Consider the following 19135-nt stretch of genomic DNA (forward strand, 5'->3'; position numbering starts at 1 on the left):
TGAGTTGGTTGTTTTTTCTAGGAAGCATCATCCTGCACAGTTACAGCTTCAACTAAAGGGTAGAACAATCACTCAAAGTATATCTTTCAAGTATTTAGGTGTCTGGTTCGATTCCAAAAGCACGTGGGGAAAACATATTGCGTATGTGAAACAAAAATGCCAACAAAGAATCAATTTTCTTCGTACAATTACTGGAACTTGGTGGTGAGCACACCCGGAAAATCTGATCAGGTTGTATCGAACAACCATCTTGTCGGTTCTAGAGTACACGGTAGCTTCTGTTTTCAATCCGCGGCGAAAACACATATCCTGAAGCTGCAACGGGTTCAATACCGTTGCCTCCGAATCGCGCTTGGCTGTATGCACTCAACGCATACAATGAGCCTCGAAGTACTCGCGGGTGTTCTCCCACTGACAGATCGTTTCGCGGAACTGTCCTTCCGGTTTCTTATCCGTTGTGAAGTAATGAACCCATTGGTAATAGAAAACTTTGAGAAGCTGCTCGACAGAAATCCTCAAAACAAGATTCATGAGTCTCTATTACGAGTACATGACGCTGGAGATTGGCCCTGCTTCATTCAATTCCTCTCGTGTTTGTCTCCAAGACTTTTATAGTTCCTCTGTAAATTTTGATCTGACCATGTTGCAAGAAATCCGTGGAATACCAGATCACCATCGGTCGATAGTTGTTCCCTTAATTTTTACAAACAAGTACCACCATGTTAGTAACAATAAGAGTTTTTTTCACAGATGGGTCAACTATAAACGCTTCCACTGGATTTGGAGTATTCAACGAATTTCATAGCGCCTCATATCAACTGCAAAAACCCTGTTCCGTATACGTTGCGGAACTAGCAGCCATATTTTACGCAGTAGAGCAAATTGCCTCACTACCATCTGATCACTATTTTATTTTTACAGATAGCCTTAGCTCGTTGAAGGCTATTCGATCAATGAGGCCGATGAAGCACTCCTCGTATTTCCTGACCGAAATCCGAGCTAAATTGAGTACTTTATCTAACTGCTCCTATACTATCACCTTAGTTTGGGTCCCATCTCATTGTTCAATTCCGGGTAATGAGAAAGCGGACTCGCTAGCTAAGGCGGGCGCTATGGAAGGCGATATTTTTGATCGACAAATCGCCTTTGCGGAATTTTTCTCAATTACCCGTCAGCACGTCCTCACCAACTGGCAACAAAAATGGAATGAGAGTGATCTGGGAAGATGGTTACATTCTATTCTCCCACAGGTATCGAACAAACCATGGTTCAAAGGATTGGACATGAGCCGTGACTTTATACGTGTCATATCAAGGGTCATGTCCAATCACTACTCGTTAGACTAGCATTTCTTCCGAATCGGGCTCGCAGGCAGCAATTTGTGCGCTTGTGGTAGTGGCTATCACGATATCGACCACATGCTTTGGTCATGCACCCTCCATTGTGTTGCTTGATCCGAGTTATCCGCATCCCTCAGGGCCCGAGGAAAACAACCCATGTTAGATGTTAGAGACATCTTGGCGAGCCGAAATCTCGACTATTGCAATTTAACTTATGTGTTTTTAAAACGGATAGATCTGCGGATTTAGTAGTTAGTGTTATCTTGTGTTCCCCCATATTGTTAGCTGCCCATCGGTGTACCCCCATGTTTGTCTTTTTCATCAGTTGGTCGCTTAGTTCGAGATCAAGAGCACATTGCTCTCCAAACCTTGTGCTCTCAATCCCTACCCTGCCATCCATTTGTTACAATTTGTTACCCCTAACCTCGAGATAGCCGCGAGTAATCGGCCCCCACTTTACTAACGTTAGTTTTAAGAAATTTTGTAACCTAAACAATGAATATCGGCTCCGCAAAGCTACGGCACATGAGCCTGGAAAAATAAACTCATTTAAAAAAATAAACGCATTTAAAAAAAAGCATTGTCGTTAAATGATGCTCTACATGTGGGGCCAGTTGTCCAAAGTGATTCGTTTACCATAACCACAGACAAACAGACGTAACTCTTTGAAAAACTTGTTCTTGAAAACATAGTATCTCAAAACATATAACTTCAGTAACGACATCTATCTGGCTTCTCGCGGAAAACAAGCTTGCCCGCTAACTCGTAAACAATATTGCATAAAATTTCTATAGAATATATAGAAACGTCAAAGTGATCCGATGCCAGCGCTGCGGCGAGTAGTTCGCGGAACTGATAATATTCAAATCAATCGTTAAATGCATGAACGAAGATACACAATGAAGAGTTACGTCTGTTTGTCTGTGCCATAACGATTCGTTTTCGGAAGTATAAGTTCGTATTTTCTGCCGACGTATCGAATATGTACTGACAGGTGTTGGAGGACACGTGTTTTCTGCGGATTTTTTGGAGAGAAGACTCATCGCTGCCATTACGAGTACTGGAGCTCAATACGGTTACGTATGGTACAGCTTCAGCGCCGTTCCAAGCCACTCGATGCCTTATCCAACTTGCCGAAAACGATTCTAGTATTCTTCCCGAAGTAGTTCGGATTATTAAGGAGGACTTTTATGTGGATTATGTGCTTTCAGGTGCAGATACCATCGATAAAGCCGTCGAATACTATAAGCAGTTGAAATCATCACTGGCTGGAGGAGGCACCCATTGACCAAGTGGTGCTCTAACTCAAGGGAATTTCTCCAGCACGTCCCACCGGAAGACCAAGAGAAGCAGCAATCGATTCCAGTATATGGAGTAAACGAGTTGATCAAGCTTTTGGGACTCATTTGGGATCCGAAGGCTGATACTTTCAAAATTGCAATCCCACCTGCCTCATCGTTATCCAACGCCAATTGTGCCACCAAGAGAACCATCTACTCTGAAGTGGCAAAGCTATATGATCCCCTAGGTCTTTTTTCTCCGGTGATCGTAACTGCCAAACTCCTAATACAGCAACTGTGGAAATCGAAGTTAGGATGAGATGATGATCCAGTGGAAAAGGAGTGAGCATGAGCATAAGCATGATTGACCGCCCACGTTTGCTACTCTGTTATTGCCAGACCAGCTGTAATTACACAGAGAACCAATAGACGATGCTTGGGACTAGCAATCATCCTCAATGTGTAAAAACTGGTGATCTCAAACTAGGCAATACCAGCGCCGGCCGCGCCCGAACACAGGTCAAGAAAGGAAGGGGTAGGAATGTGTTGACGTAACACTCGCTTTGATGGAAGCCGAGAAAACCTCTGCACTTTCACGAGGAATCACTGGGATATTGGGTAATAGGGTTGGGTTTGCAGCAGGGTTCGTTTTGGTAAACGATAAACTGAATTGATGTCCTAACAATCATATAACGCGAAGGAGCTTGGGATTGAACCCACGGTCTTCTGCTCAGTAAGCAAAAACGTTTGCCACTAGGCAGACGAGCTCCTTTTTTTATCATCGAGTTGCTGTTATTACCATGTAGTCATGTTAACAAATAAAACGATTGACGAATCTTGAATGTGGATGGGCTTGAGATTAGACTCATGATGTTCTGCTCAGTAAGCAAAACCGGTTGCTCTAAGGCCACCGAGCCCCTCATATCACATTATAGCGTTACTCAAGTTTTTATGACTATTCAGACCCGGCACCGACGACAACGAAAAGTTTTACGAAATACACGATAAACAAGCGATCTAACCATACATTTTTAATATGAAAGGATCTGAGACCGCGTTTTTCTGCTCAGTAAGCAAGTCACTGCAACCGACGATCTTTGAAATTCTTAAAGTAAAAGCTATGAAAGAGGCCTTCATTAAGATCCATTTTCACGCGACGTTAAATGTTTCGATTTTCTCTTTACGCATGGTTCAGGTAATCATAACAAGCTATGACCGACATGACGATTGTTTAAGACCTGGTTGAACAAGCTATTCAAATGAAATTACGTTCTCGAATTTTACTTGGCATGTAATGAACAACAGAAATACGCGATAATTCATATTTTCAGCGGTTGCTGGTTAATTTTAAATATACTAACGGTACTGCCTACGACTACGACGGCGATTACGACAGCGACTACGACGGCGCTTACGACAACGACAACAGCGAATTTGTAACTTACCATTTGTCTAGGATAAACACCTTTGCCCGGCACCTCCACTGGCTCATCATATCCGCTATCTGTCACTGTTTGCAAAATATCTAATAGCAATTACCTTCCAATACCAATACTTCCTGTATTGCCATGGTCATCTGGGAGGAGGGTCGAATCTAGTGCTTTCCCCAGGAACCGTTCACGGCCACCAGCTACTGCCCGTCCACTCTTGGGCTAATCTCCGACACTCAATGCAAATCGCAGGCACACTTACGCTAGTTACAAAAAAAAAACACACCCGTGAAAAGAAACGGATCAAATAAACGTCACTCTCGCGAAAGCACACCCGTCGTCGTCGAACGGCAAAAAAAAAGGAATCGGTGTGTAATTTTGTGATACGGATTTCCAAAATCAACCCGGAATGCACGAATTTCACCACACCCAACTACGAAACACGTTCAGAAGCACTTTTGGTACACTTTCGTTCGAAAACACTTAATTTTTTTTTTCAAAAATAGTTGCGAGTGAACCAACATCATCACCGCGTAAATAAACAAAATTAAAATTATCGCTCGCGATGCCACAAATTTCTGGACCGGGAGAAAAAATCAAATAACGCAGATAGCGTCAAATCTTCTGTTGCTTGCAAACATGATGAATCATGTTTTTTTCGATGATCCAGTGGAAAAGGAGTGTCAGCAAAAATGGAACGAATTCCGGCAAGCACTACCGCAACTAGCCCTTATCCAAGTTCCGAGGAGAGTAACAAGTGATAACGCAGTATCCTTCGAGCTGCACGAATTCGCCGAATTCGCAGATGCGTCTGCAGTTGCCTACGGTGCTACGGTGCTTGTTGTTATGTACGAAGTGTTTTCCCGAATGGATCTGCACAGCTTGTGTTGTTGGTAAGCAAATCAAAGGTGGCGCCACTCCATGACCTATCGATTCCCAGGAAGGAACTGTGTGCAGCATTACTTTTGACTCGTCTGATGCAAAAGGTGATTCCAGCGATGAAAATGGCATTCCGTGAAGTCGTGTTATGGTCCGACAGCACCATCGTTCTTGCGTGGTTGAAAAAACCGTTAGACCAGCTCCAGATTTTCGTGCGAAACCGTGTAGCGGAGATCTGTAGTATCACGGCGGATTATCAATGGAAGTACGTAAGTTCGAAGAATAATCCAGCTGACATCGTTCGAGGGGGCAGTTACCTGAAGTTCTTAGCCAGAAGCGTATTTGAAAACACGGCCCAGAATTTCTAACACATCCAAACTATGAAAAGGAGATAGCAGAGAGCATTACGCCTGAGCCACTTCCCGAAATGAAGATCGTTGTGACAGCACTAGCCAAAGTGGACACCTCTATGTTCCAGTTCTTGCATCTCTACAGCGATTTCCGCAAGGTTCAGCGAATCATGGGGTATGTTTGGAGGTTTTTAGATAACTGTCGCAAGAAAGATCCGTGTCAACGAGTGAAGAAATCGTACTTAACCGTCTGCGAATTACGCCAAGCAAGCGATGAAATCTTTAGATTTGTTCAGCATACTCATTTGAACGACGAGATCAAGCTAGCTTCGTCAGGCGAATCATGTAAGAGAATTGGTAACCAACGTCCAGTGTACATGGACGGTTTACTTCGTGTTGGTGGACGTCTGGATAAGTCAGCATTGCCCTTTGAATCTAAGCATCCTATTATCCTGCCCGATAAGGATCCAGTGGTAAGAATGTTTGTCCGAAGCATGCACAGGGAGCTCCTTCATGTTGGACAGACCGGTTTGATCAATGCCATCCGGCAAAGATACTGGCTGCTCAACTCACGTTCTACCATCAGGCAGGTAACACGCAGCTGTGTGAGGTGTTTCCGTACCAACCCGAAAGACACTACGCAGCTCATTGGCATCATTGAAAAGATTCGTCAGTCGTCGAAGCTTAGTACAGCGGCTTTATTCCGATAACGCCACAAACTATAAAGGAGCGCATCATGAAATGAACGAACTCTTTGTACAGTTCACAAATCAGAAAACGGTCCAGGGAATCCACCAGTTCTGCCAAACGCGTGAGATAGAATGGCACTTCATTCCGCCGGACGCTCCTGAGTTCGGTGGACTTTGGGAGTCAGCGGTAAAATCAGCAAAAACACACTTGAAGAGAATCGTTGGAAATTCCAAATTGACGTTAGAGGAGTTTGCGATCGTTTTGGCAGATATTGAAGCAGTATTAAACTCACGTCCTTTGTTCGCCATCTCAAACGACCCAGCTGATTGCGATGTAATAACTCCAGCTCATTATCTGATCGGTCGTCCACTTATTGCCCCTGCCGAACCATCACTGGAAGACCTCAACGTGAATCGTTTGGATCGCTGGCAGCACCTGCAATTAATGAGAGATCATTTCTGGAAAGCTTGGAGTCGTGATTATCTCAACACTTAGCAGCCTCGTAAGAAGTACTTGAAGACAACGTCGAATATCCGAGTGGGAATGGTTGTGTTGATCCACGAAAACACGCAACCGCCTCTTAGCTGATTCCTAGAGAAGAATGTTGAAATCTTCATTCCAACGGGGGGTGTAAGTTCTAACTGTCATTCAAACGCCCCTCGGTTGCTGCGATGGGTAAAAAAGCTACGAAGAGAGAACGACGACGAACAGCAGCGAAGTTTTACTTTTAGCATTCTACGATTCTACTGCAGAACAGATAGCTGTCATTTAGACGGAAGAGAATAAAGTAGTAGATAGTAGCACTGAGTTTTAGTTGGTTCCGTTCCCAAGATCCGAAGTGTCACAGTGGGTGACCGTCGTGTTCCGCCGTTTCCGATTGTATAGTGCCACAGTGTGTGGAACCGTATTGCCTTTATGTCCGTTTGGTCACAGAGTCACAGTGTGTGGCTGCAGTGCAATCTTGTCGAAGAGATTACAGTCCCGTCAATGAACTTCGTTTTTCCGTTACAGTCCCGAACAAGGGAGTTTTGTAGATGGAAATATTGTAGAAATTTCATTGATAGTCTGAGATGTTGATCAAATTTCAGGGAGCAGTACATTAAATTTACAAGTTCAGACATCTTTGAAAAAAATAGTTTCGAACCAATTCCATTAAGGTTTCCGTTTTTTTCATGTTTTATCACCTGAAAATCACTTTCGGTACAATAACCACGCTTCTTCGGCGGCAAAAACGCTGCAGACAGCGAATCGAAAATGAACGCAAAAAAAACGCTGCCAAAACGCGCGAACAGCGTCAACTTGCCGCGATGATTTGGTTCCGTAAGGCGCCATGCATTTAAAACGCGGCGAATTATTCGCGCCAGTTTGGGGGGACCTTAATAGCGGTGGCGGCACACTTCGATTGCATTTCTGAAACACAACCTCAACGCACAAACACGACGATGACAACGTTCCGGGAGGCGGAACGCACAAATAAAGGGAAGACAAAATGCACACACAGAACACGGTACGAACTGAACTGCTAACGTTGAAAGCCAAACGCGAACTGTAGAATTTTGTGCCATCCCGGCCCAATGTGTGTTCCATCCTTGTCAAGGGGAGTGCTAACCTGCTCTCCTTTCAAAAGACACACTTTAAATTTTGACCTATAGGGTTTACTACCTCATTCCCGGCCTATTAAGCACAACCCGCACTTAGTCTTTCTTAATCTAGCGCAGTTTAGCACCAAACGGAATAGTGTTAAAAGTCTAACACTGCTTGTTCGGATCACTAATGAAAACTCTTTTTTTGCAGCAGCGTTGATTTACAGCAGCTCAAAACTGTAAGATTAGTTTGTATTCAGTTAATTGTTAATTTTTGGTTTAATCTACAAAACTCACATGAATAGTTTTCACTTCACCGTGTTTTCTCCTTTTGTGTCTGCTAGTGCCGTGTTATTTGCCTGACTACAACAATAATTATGAATTTCACATTTTTAATCTAATTGTTCCATACAAACTTACTTCTTTAATACCGCAATTCACAAACGATTCCACTTAACTAACTAATTATGCCCTCTACTGATCAATTTCACCATAAATTCACTAAATCGCTTCATTCAACTACAATCGACTATTTCCATCCACTAATGTTTACTTATGTTGCTATGTTTACGTTTTTGACCGTTTGATTCGGGTCGGCTATCCGCACTCAGGTACGCCCGACGACTGCGCGTGTGTTGGTAGCTGCGCGTTCGGTGATGACGTCACCGGTGCCTCAACAGCCCCTCCCCGTAACACTGGCGTAGGCTCTCCGCTGGAGCCAGATTTACTAACACGTATCTCCGGCACCGCAAGCTTTGCCACCGGACGCCTGTATGTTCCTTTTGCTGTGCGCACCACTGCTTGTCTAATTCTTCCATCGGCTCCTTGGATGACCTCCTCTACTACTGCTCGAACCCAGCACTTTCGATTGTCGTCGTCTGCCACAAACACGACTTCGCCTACTTCCAGTGGGTTCTGTTCGCTATGCCACTTCGATCGCCGGTTGATGAACGGAAGGTACTCAGCCAACCACCGTTTCCATATACGGTCAGCCAGCATCTGCGACCTTTTGTAGCTGTCCCGTAGCGCCTCAGCTTCGTTGGTCGGTAGTACACAACCTCCCATTTCGCCTGACGAAAGCCCTCTCAGAAAATGGTTGGGAGTTATCGAACCAGTATTCCCCGGTTCTTGAGGAATATAGGTTAGAGGTCTGGAGTTCACCATGTCCTCTGCTTCAGCTAACGTAGTCTGGAGTATCTCATCCGTCAGTTTACGCCCATCGTCCAACACCTTCACCGCTTCTTTGACCGAACGGACGAGTCGTTCCCACACTCCGCCGAAGTGTGGTGCCGATGGTGGATTGAAATTCCATCGGGTCCTTGAACTCGTTAGCTCCTCAGAACAGTTCGCTTTGATCTCCTTCACGATCTCCTTGCTTGCGCCTACGAAGTTTGTCCCATTGTCAGAGAAATACTCAATGGGAACTCCACGCCTGCAAACGAAACGTCGGATGGCCATTAGACATGCCTGTGACGACAGACTATGGACGACTTCAAGATGGATGGCTCTAGTTCCAAGGCAAGTGAAAAGAGCACACCAACGCTTTTCTGTGTGTCGTCCAACCACTACGTTGATTGGACCGAAGAAGTCAACTCCGGTGTAGCTGAACGGTCTAACGAAAGGAGTGGTTCGTTGATTCGGAAGCGGAGCCATTCTTGGAATCACCGGTTTGCATTTCTGGACCTTGCACCGCATACAGCTTTTCGCAACTCTTTCCAGCTCTCTGCGGACTCCTGGGATGTAAAAACGTTGTCTCAACTCGTTCACTACAGTTTCCCGGTTCGCGTGACCGAACAGCTGGTGATAGTGTTCTATCAGCTTGACCGTCACCGGGTGCCCCTTTGGCAGGATTACCGGAAACTGTAGCTCAAACGGAACGAACTCTCCCTCCTGCACTCTGCCATCCATTCGCATCACATTATGCTCGTCCAGAATAGGCGACAGCTTGAAAATATCACTGGAACGATCAATGGCTTCGTACTTCCCTTCTCTGCATCTAGCTAACGTCTTCACTTCGTCTGCGAACGATTCGCCTTGCGCCATTTTCCACAGATGGCGCTCCGCCTCTTGGTACTCCTCCCTCGAAAACGGACGTTCTACTGCTGATACGGACCCTCTACCTAATCTCACTACCCTGGGATCAGCTGGTAGCGATTCAATTGGCAAACCTCGCTGCTTCCGGCGAATGTTCGACACGAACCTAAGAACGTTCGCCACCGTTCGGACTACAATATTCCACTTCGAAATGCGGCTACAGTTGATCAGCGGCCTTGCGATCTCGATACTGTGGAACAGTAAACTGGCACGTAACTCTTCCTTCACGTTCGGTCTCGGTGGCTCCGGATGTGGCCACGTATCCTCCGTCTCGTACAGAAACTTAGGACCCATGAACCACGGGCTGTTCGATGTGATCCTGGTTCCTTCCTTCCACTTGGTCAAATCATACGCTATGTTTAGCTTTGTGCGGATCCAGCGCCAATCCGACGGGTTCGTCTTGCTCAATATTTCGCCGATTCTGTATGCGACGAACACTTTGTATTTCCGGTGATCCGACACGATCCAGGAATACACCGTACTTGAATCCGTCCAGAACTGTACACGGTTGATGCGCAAACTGTGATTTTTCTTTACGGTTTCGGCCATTTTTGCTCCAAGCACTGCTGCCATCAACTCCAAACGTGGCGTCGAATACTGCCTCAGCGGTGCCACCTTGGACCTGGCTTGCACCAAAGTACACCGAGGAATCCCATCTACTAGCATTCGAAGGTATGCCACGCATCCATATGCACCTGCACTGGCATCTACGAACACGTGGAGTTGCAGTGATTCGTAGTCCAGTGATTCGCCACCACCGAAATAGTGACGGGGAATTTTCACTCGCTCAATATCCGGTAACAGCGCTGTCCATCTTTGCCACTTTTCGAAACTCTCATCGTCGATCGACTCATCCCACTCACAACCTGTACGCCACAAGTCCTGTATCAGCATCTTACCGTGGATGGTGAACATCGTCAGCAGGCCTAACGGATCGAACAGACTCATCACGATGCTCAAAACGATTCGTTTGGTCGGACGCTCGTCTCCGGACAAGTACGGTTGCAGATTCTCTCGCAGCTGCAACGCGAACGTAAACACGTCCTCTTGAGGGTCCCAGACAATACCCAAAACCCGCTCGGAACCCGTAGCCTTGTCGGTATTGAAATGGACAATTTGGTTCGATTTCGACTCACCTAGTTGCTGAAGTACCTCGCTTGAATTTGATACCCAGTTTCGGATTTCGAAACCGCCCTTTGAGTGGATGTACCGGACCTCGGTTGCCTTTTTCACCGCCTCCTCGACGGTCTCTGTGCTGTCAAAGTAGTCATCCACGTAATGTCGGTTGACAATCGCATCCACGGCATCTGGGAACTGCAACATAAATTCACTGGCGTTGCGATCTTTCACGAAGAGAGCCTGACTCGGCGAACATGTCGCTCCGAATATCGCGCAGTCCATCACATAGACCTCGCCGTCGAACATGAACCGCAGAGCTTGCCTATCCTCCAGTCGTATCTTCAGTTGGTGGAACATCTCTCGGATATCTCCACCGAACCCGACACTGTATTGCCGGAACTTGCACACTACCGACGGCAACGATGTGAGGAAATCAGGACCTTTAAGCAGCTTTGAATTCAGCGAGACACCTCCAACAGCGGAAGCAGCATCCCATACCAGCCGGAGTTTATTAGGTTTCTTCGGGTTGATCACGATGTTGAGGGGAAGATACCACACCTTCTTGGGGTCGGTCTCATTTAGTTCTCCAACCGTCGCTTTGTGGCAGTATCCCTTGCTTTGATACTCGATGAGTTGGTTCCGAACGTTTTGTTGCAGTTGTGGACTCTGCGAGAGGCGTTTATCCAAGCTCTTCATCCGGCGTGCTGCCATTGGATAACTGTCCGGAAACGATGGATCATCTTCCTTCCACAGCAGTCCCGTTTCGAACCTGTCCCCAACTCGCTTCGTTGTCCTTTCCAGAATCTCGCGGGCCCGTTGATCTTCAGCTGATTCAGGCAAAACTTCCACCGACACTCCTGCTTCTTCGAGTACATAGTGCGACTTCAGCAGATCGTGCAACTCCTGATTGGACACCCCAGCGCATGAATGATGGCCAACGTATGCAGTCCGCAGACTGCCTCCTTCTTGTGGGCCATACACCGTCCAGCCAAGACTGGATCTGACAGCTATCGGCTCTCCTGCTTGACCGATCCGAGATTCAATAGGTGCGAATAAGTGAAGATGCTTCAAACCTACCAAGATCTTCGGCGAGTCGTTCGGATATTCAGCCACCGGAAGGTTTCGAAGATGGCTGTAACGCTGCACCAATTCCTGGTAGTTCAAGGACTGTGCTGGCAACTTGAGCTCCTTCACGGTGTGTACTTTTTCCATCGGAAACTGTTCCTTCGATCCGACGGCAGATATCGTCAGATTCAGCAGCATTGACTCTCGTTCTAGTCTCGTCATTCCAGCGGTCCAGGTTACCCGTAGTGGCTGTGGTTTCCCAGTCGCCTTCAGCTGGTTCGTGATGGAACTTTCCACCAACGAAAACGAACTGCCCTCGTCGAGAAAAGCCATAATGTTAATGGACTTTTCTCCAAAGCTCAACGTCACTGGAATCATCCGGAAGAGTATCGGCAGCTGAAGACTCACACTGTGAGCGTTGCAGTCCGATCGCATTTCGGTTACCTGCTGATGAAGCATGGTATTGTGTTGCCCTTGACACCTATCGACTTTACACCGGATGTTTGCTTTACACCTACTCCTCCCGTGGGCGTTCAGGCATGATCGACATAGATCGAAACGTTCGACAACTTCCAGCCGCTGTTGAACTCCCATCTTCCGAAATTCGTCGCAATTTCTCAGCCGATGATCTGTGCCTCCGCACGTTGGACACGGCTTTCTTTCTGCGAACGATTCTTCGCTGTGTGAGTTGATGTGGCTCTCGTTCTCTTTCGGTCTTCCTCCTTTTGCCTTACCGGAACGATTACCAGTCGGATTCGATGGCATATCGACGATCCCAGTCACTTCGCTAGCAGTAGACACCAGTTCGGACAAGAAGTCGGCCAACGTCCGCAGCGTTACCCTTTCGTGTTGCCGCTTGAACCGAACCCAGTCCATTTTCGTCCCCGGTGGTAGCTTTTCGACTAACTCCTGGATGAGGAGAGGATTCACCAGGTGGTCGTTAAGCTTTGTTGCTTCGAGATGGTCGCATAATTGCTGTACTACCATCCCAAAGCTGATGAACGTACCCAGCCGGTCCGCTTTCGGGCAATCTGCCTTTCTCACCTTCACAAGCAACGTGTTCAGCAACTGCTCCGGTCGCCCGTACAACATCCGCAACGTTTCAATGATTTGCGGAACTGCTTCTGGCAACAACATCCGACTACAAACTGCCTCCCGTGCAGGGCCTCGCAAGCTCTCCTGCAAACGAGCAAGGTTCTCCAAATTCGAAAATCCGCAAGCCTTCGTCGTGGTGTTGTAGCTGCTGATGAATATTGGCCACTCGTCTGGCCGACCTGTAAAGGTAGGCAGCTTTCGCGAAAGGAACTGTCGTGCCGATATCTGCGCCTTCGTTGGGTTTTCTTCATCCTGTTTGTTCTTCCGCTTACTCTTCTTTAGATCCTTGTCTTCTTCCTCGTCTTCAGAACATGTTCTGCTACTGTCCTCGTTAGAATCGTCCGACTGTTCATCCTGCGAACTCACCTTCGAACCATCGTCGTCACTATCACTTTCATCCTCCTCTTCTTCCTTTGCTGGCTTCTTTACAACAGGTACTGACTTAACCTTAGTTGTCTTCTTCTTCATTCCCTCCGTGGATGTAGACGGCTTTGGATCGACTATCGGTGTGGAGCTAACGCGTAGTTTTCCTCCTGATGACTTCGTTCCTTTGGAACTTTCACGCTTCTTCTTTTTCTCCAGTTCCATCTGCGCTTTAGCCAATGCCAACTTTTGCTCCATCTTCCTCTTCAGACGCTCTTTCTGCTTCTTCACCGCTTCCATTGCTTTCACAATCTCCTTTTCGTCGTCCGGGTTAGATTTTGCACTGACCTTCGCTTCCTTCGCTTTGGATTGGCCGTCAACACTATCGTCAACGGGAATAACATCGTCATCGTCAACATCATCTTCCGAATCACTATCATCCGGCTCTTTTTCACAGCACGATGAACATCTCCAGTTCTCGTCGTATTCCACGGCCGATCCAACTCCGGCACAACTGAAGTGGAACCATTTCGTGCAGCCTTCGCAGTACACCATATGATCGTCCTCATGATCCGGACGTGTACAAATCGCGCAGTTGTACGCCGTCTCATCCGGATTGAGGTTAGATCCATCCCCTTTAGATCTATTCATTTTTGAGGATGTTCGGATCACTAATGAAAACTCTTTTTTTGCAGCAGCGTTGATTTACAGCAGCTCAAAACTGTAAGATTAGTTTGTATTCAGTTAATTGTTAATTTTTGGTTTAATCTACAAAACTCACATGAATAGTTTTCACTTCACCGTGTTTTCTCCTTTTGTGTCTGCTAGTGCCGTGTTATTTGCCTGACTACAACAATAATTATGAATTTCACATTTTTAATCTAATTGTTCCATACAAACTTACTTCTTTAATACCGCAATTCACAAACGATTCCACTTAACTAACTAATTATGCCCTCTACTGATCAATTTCACCATAAATTCACTAAATCGCTTCATTCAACTACAATCGACTATTTCCATCCACTAATGTTTACTTATGTTGCTATGTTTACGTTTTTGACCGTTTGATTCGGGTCGGCTATCCGCACTCAGGTACGCCCGACGACTGCGCGTGTGTTGGTAGCTGCGCGTTCGGTGATGACGTCACCGGTGCCTCAACACTGCTTCTTGACGCCAAACTCGGTCTACGGATTCTAAACTCGGCCTAACGCATTGAAACGCCAATGAATTCACTTCGGCCTATCTAATGAAGATACAAATTGATTCGATCGGAGCGCTTTTTTTGTTTTTGGGAATAATGGGTGTAAACCTTCATATCACGCGTTCTCATTGACTTCGTTCCGTACCTTATTAAATAAAGTATCGTACCAAACGCATAATTGACTTTTTAACTCTGAAATCATGGATTTATTTGAAGTTTTCTACTCTATAGGCCCAAAATGGGCGATTAGCCCGAAGTAGTTCTCTACCCTACCTTTTTTATTATATCTTAGTTCGAATGCTTCATTTTGAAGTAAGTTTCCTAGCTGATTTTTAAATTACATAGGGTATATGCTCCAACTATGCTCGGACGCTTCCACTATGTCGCACCACAAAAATATGAGTATGAGTATGTCACAATAGAAGCACGCCACAGTGGAAATCCCGAGTCATAGTTCAAACACTTATCCCAAATCAAAATGAAGCACATATAAGATTAGTTACAACCTACCATGTACCAAAATGGTGTTTAGCATTGTTCCCTGAGTAATACCTCAATGAAAACAACAATGAAAGCTTGTCACGCGAATAGAAGGAGCACTGTTGGGCACTTTCTGAAATATTTCAACAGTACAATTGCCTTGCAAACCCAAATAAATCTATCTGCGTAAAAATAAATAAAATAAGAGTGATTTGCGGCAAAACCAGCTAGTATCGCACCCAACGTCAGTGCCTATACGTAAGCGTACTACAACGCGGCTCTCAAATAAAGGAGTAACAATTGTGATACTATCACTGCTGGACTAGATCTTTGGTTTTGTCATGCAGTGGTTCATCAGAGAGGGGAAGCTTAGTAATCCCCATCGCCTGCCCATGACGCCATTCTATCGCTGCATGAGCCAGCAACGCCGACCATAAACCTACCGTCTCCAACACTCCACTATAAAGCTTAAAATTAAGCCCGCCCACCAACAACAAGGTGCAAAAACTAGCTAAGGGGAAGGAAAAAATAATGCATTTTCATTTAAAATGCAAATTTTCTTGAAAATTACCTTTGCGTCTCTGGCCTATTTTACTGCCCTAAATGTTGTTGTTAATTTGGCTCTAGTTTTCTCAATTTTTTACCAATTCAAACCAAACACCCTGCACATAATCGAGAAATTACCAGAGTTTCATAAGTCACACTTGTTGGTCACGTCGCAGATGTGTATATACATAGATATTCCTTGGGTTCTATCCAATGGTGAGACATTTTCATTATTTTTTTTGACGTAGAACTACGTCTTTGTCGACTATTTATACTGGGCTGCAAATCAAAAAATATGTGTGGTGAAGGAGTGTTAGGTTTTGAACGTTTGTAACATTGTCATTTATAGATGAAATTAAAATCCAAATACGCCAATCGATAGGATACTACATTACAAACCTGTTGAAATAAATATTTTTCCATTTTTTTTTGTAATTAAACTTTTGAAAATGTACATATGATAATTTTATCACTGATTTCATGAAATAAGCCTTTTTACCAAACCCAGCCATTATAAACGAATACCACTTGGTTGCACATCATTCTGCATGAACCTGAAAAGATATAAATCAGCGCTGCTCTCATGCCTCTGCTCATTACCGCTTCGGACGGCGTGGCACTAGGTCCTGCATCAAGCAGGACTAGGTCAGCGGCTAAAGGTGGATCACGGCGTGTCCACCACAATGAGGAATGAGACTTGAAAAAACGTGCATGTATAATAGTCAAAAATGCATGAAAAACATCAATTTTGTGTGGTTCTACGTCATACCCTCATACCGTCATAACCCTTTAACTTTTTCTAATATGAACCGAATCGTATATATGTGGCTTTGTGGATCATGCACGACTTATTACTATGTATACCGAAAATTAGAGGTTTTCCAAATCGTCTAGAACATCAGTTGATTTGTTCTACTAGATCAACCAAGACTGCAATAATGTCTGTAGTATCGGAAAATGTCCAATCAGATTCAAAGAGTCTATGTGGATCATGCATGATCTATTTCCGAGTAATCCAGATGTTCAAGGTTCTTCAAATCGTCCTGGAGTTCAGATAATTAGATCTACTACATCAACCGAGATTGGGACAATGTATTTAGTATCGAAATATTTCCAGACAGATGCACAGTGTCTATGTGGATCATGCATGAACTATTGCCATGTATACCAGATGTTTCAAGTTCTCCAAATCGTTCTGGAGTTCAAATGATTTATTCTACTAGATCAACCATGACTGGGATAAAGTCTGTAGTATCGAAGTATGCCCAAACAGATTCATAGTGCCTATATAGATAATGTTTAATTATTTCCACGTATACCAGATTATCTAGGTTCTCCAAATCGTCGTGCAGTTCAGATGATTTGTTTTACTAGATCAACAAAGACTAGAATCATATCTGTAGTACTGAATTATCGATTTGGAAATCCTAGAGCATTTGGCATACACGGAAATAGGTTGGCATGATCCACATAGACACTGTAAATTTGTTTGGGCATTTTTCGATACTACAGATATTGAATTAGTCTTGGATGATCTAGTAGAAAAATAATCTGATCTCCAGAATGATTTCAGAACCTATAACATCTTGTATACGTAGCAATAGTTTGGGTATAATCCACATAGACACTTTGAATCTGTTTGGACATATTTCGATAATACAGACGATATTGGATTCTTGGTTTATATAATAGAACAAATCAACTGAACTCCAGAACGATTTGAAGAACCTAGAATATCCGGTATACATGACAATTACTGGCATATATACGATTCGGTTATGATTTGACAACGAAAAATGCTATGATCACATTGAAAAAAAAAGGAAAATGTCTCACATTAGACAGACCTCAGGTAATTCCCGTGTAAATCCGGTGTGACTTATGGATTTGAGATCATTTCTCGATTATTTGCAGGGTGTTTGGTTTGAATCGGTAAAAAATTGAGAGCCAAATGAACAACAAAATAATCCGTCCCGGAAAGGTTACAATGAATTCCACAATTTTTGTGAAAGCACATTTTCGCTACATTATTTTATGTTTCCGCGATTTTCGCAACTGAAAGTTTCTAATCCGCGACAAATCCGCGAAAATCGCGAAATCCGCGCCTGTTGTAACAGCCCTGCAAATGGTTTAAGGATCCCATAACGCCTAAATGGTTTAAGGATCCCATAATGTTGTTCTCAAGAACTAAGTATTAATTGAATAAACAAGTGCGCGGTTCAATTCCATTTCCTCACTCTGCACTCAATTTTCAATCTCGATTTTTTTTAAACAAACTATTTACTAAGTTGATTTAAGATCACGAATTGGTTGATTTTTGCAACACATGTCGTTAGTAGAAAAAAATCGTAACCTTTATTTTACCGAACCTGGTCACGATTTTTTTTTTCTGTATTCTTTTTTAAAATCGATATTGCTTATAATCGCAATGCTGTCCAGTAGTGGTGAGATTGAAACTGATAGCTTACATTAATCCATTAGCCCGAACAATTGAGACATATAGAAAATATGTTCAAAGTCTCGTTAATTGACCATTTTAAGGCATTAAATTTTAGAGATATATAATATAGAAACTTCCGTAACCTCTGGAATAAAGAAACATTTCCATAACTCTGTGACCTAGATAACTTTCTAGATCACAGTCTATGAAAAAAAAAACAATTAATCTGGAATAAAAAAAGCTGTTTCATGTTTCAAAGCTAAAGCGTATTTCTTAGATCAGAAATTAATTAGAAGTGTACAACACCAATTTACAATCACTAGAACACGCTTTGTACTGTAAATTTTTACTTAAAATTATCCATTAACAACAAACTAATTACAGAAAAATCTGTATAACAACAAAACTTAACTATCATAAACTGCTAAAGAACACCTAAGCATATAAAACAATACATTGATTTGCCCCATGTAATATGCTGTCAGCACTATCCTAGTTGATATCTGCTGCTAGTCTGCCATACGAAAGCTGCTTCCATCCCTGGAAAATATCAAAAATAACAATTAGGTAGTTATTATTATCATTATCATATAAAAGGCGTTTATGGACAAGTTTGAGCCTCCCAGTTAGCAAAGGTGCAACTATTATGCAAAAAAAAACATACTGAGGTCATTTCCGGTTCTGTCAAAGAAATTATCGGGATGGAAAGATTCTCGATTTTCCTGGACATATGAGATAGGTATGCTTGCCACATCATATAATAACGAACACAGAAATGATGCAGGTATCCTACACAGCAAAAAAAGTTGTTGAATATTACATCGAAACTGCTGCAACCAGGTCAATTCATCGGTTGTGTAATATCACATTGTACGATATACATCGATTTTGCGAACAAAATTACATCCATTGATGTAATATTGTATCTGCTTTTTGCTATTACATCATTATTTCATATATCAGCTTAAATTACGTTGATCGATATTACATTTTTTTTGCTGTGTACACCGAAAAAAGTTTTCATATAGTTTCCATTATGAACGCACATGATATTTTTTCCAAAATTAATGATTCTTATCTGAAATTCACATAACATTCATATGCTCACATGAATTCTATGTGATAAATCACATAAATTTCATTGAACACATAAGGTTCATGTGATTTTGTAGTGAGA

At 43.7% G+C, this 19135-nt stretch overlaps 2 protein-coding genes and 1 non-coding gene across 4 annotated transcripts in view; all 3 read right to left on the minus strand.

Moving 5' to 3' along the window:
- Window positions 1–7519: 7519 nt before the first annotated feature.
- Window positions 7520–7600, minus strand: LOC135713125 (U6atac minor spliceosomal RNA). The gene has a single exon (XR_010518706.1). It is a non-coding gene; the product is annotated as a U6atac minor spliceosomal RNA (small nuclear RNA).
- Window positions 7601–8149: 549 nt separating this feature from the next.
- On the minus strand, window positions 8150–13939 carry LOC135713113 (uncharacterized). The gene has a single exon (XM_065236223.1). It carries the CDS (start codon window positions 13937–13939, stop codon window positions 8150–8152), a length of 5790 nt encoding a protein of 1929 aa, XP_065092295.1.
- A 4243-nt stretch (window positions 13940–18182) lies between these two features.
- The window catches only part of LOC135713118 (uncharacterized), a 97147-nt gene continuing 96194 nt past the window's right edge, over window positions 18183–19135 (minus strand). For both annotated transcript variants that reach the window (XM_065236229.1, XM_065236228.1), the window contains exon 16: window positions 18183–18498. In XM_065236229.1, coding sequence (XP_065092301.1) covers window positions 18451–18498 — 48 coding nt within the window. In that variant the 3' untranslated portion in view covers window positions 18183–18450. The remainder of the gene's footprint in view (window positions 18499–19135) is intronic.

This window comes from Ochlerotatus camptorhynchus, unplaced genomic scaffold (assembly GCF_037179485.1).
Source record: "Ochlerotatus camptorhynchus isolate MF236.1 unplaced genomic scaffold, CSIRO-AGI_Acam_v1.1 ptg000538l, whole genome shotgun sequence".
In the NCBI taxonomy this organism is placed as follows: Eukaryota; Metazoa; Arthropoda; class Insecta; order Diptera; family Culicidae; genus Ochlerotatus; species Ochlerotatus camptorhynchus.

Excerpts from the sequence above, each read along its gene's own strand:
- LOC135713113 (XM_065236223.1), bottom strand. The coding sequence starts at position 13,939 with ATGAATAGATCTAAAGGGGATGGATCTAACCTCAATCCGGATGAGACG.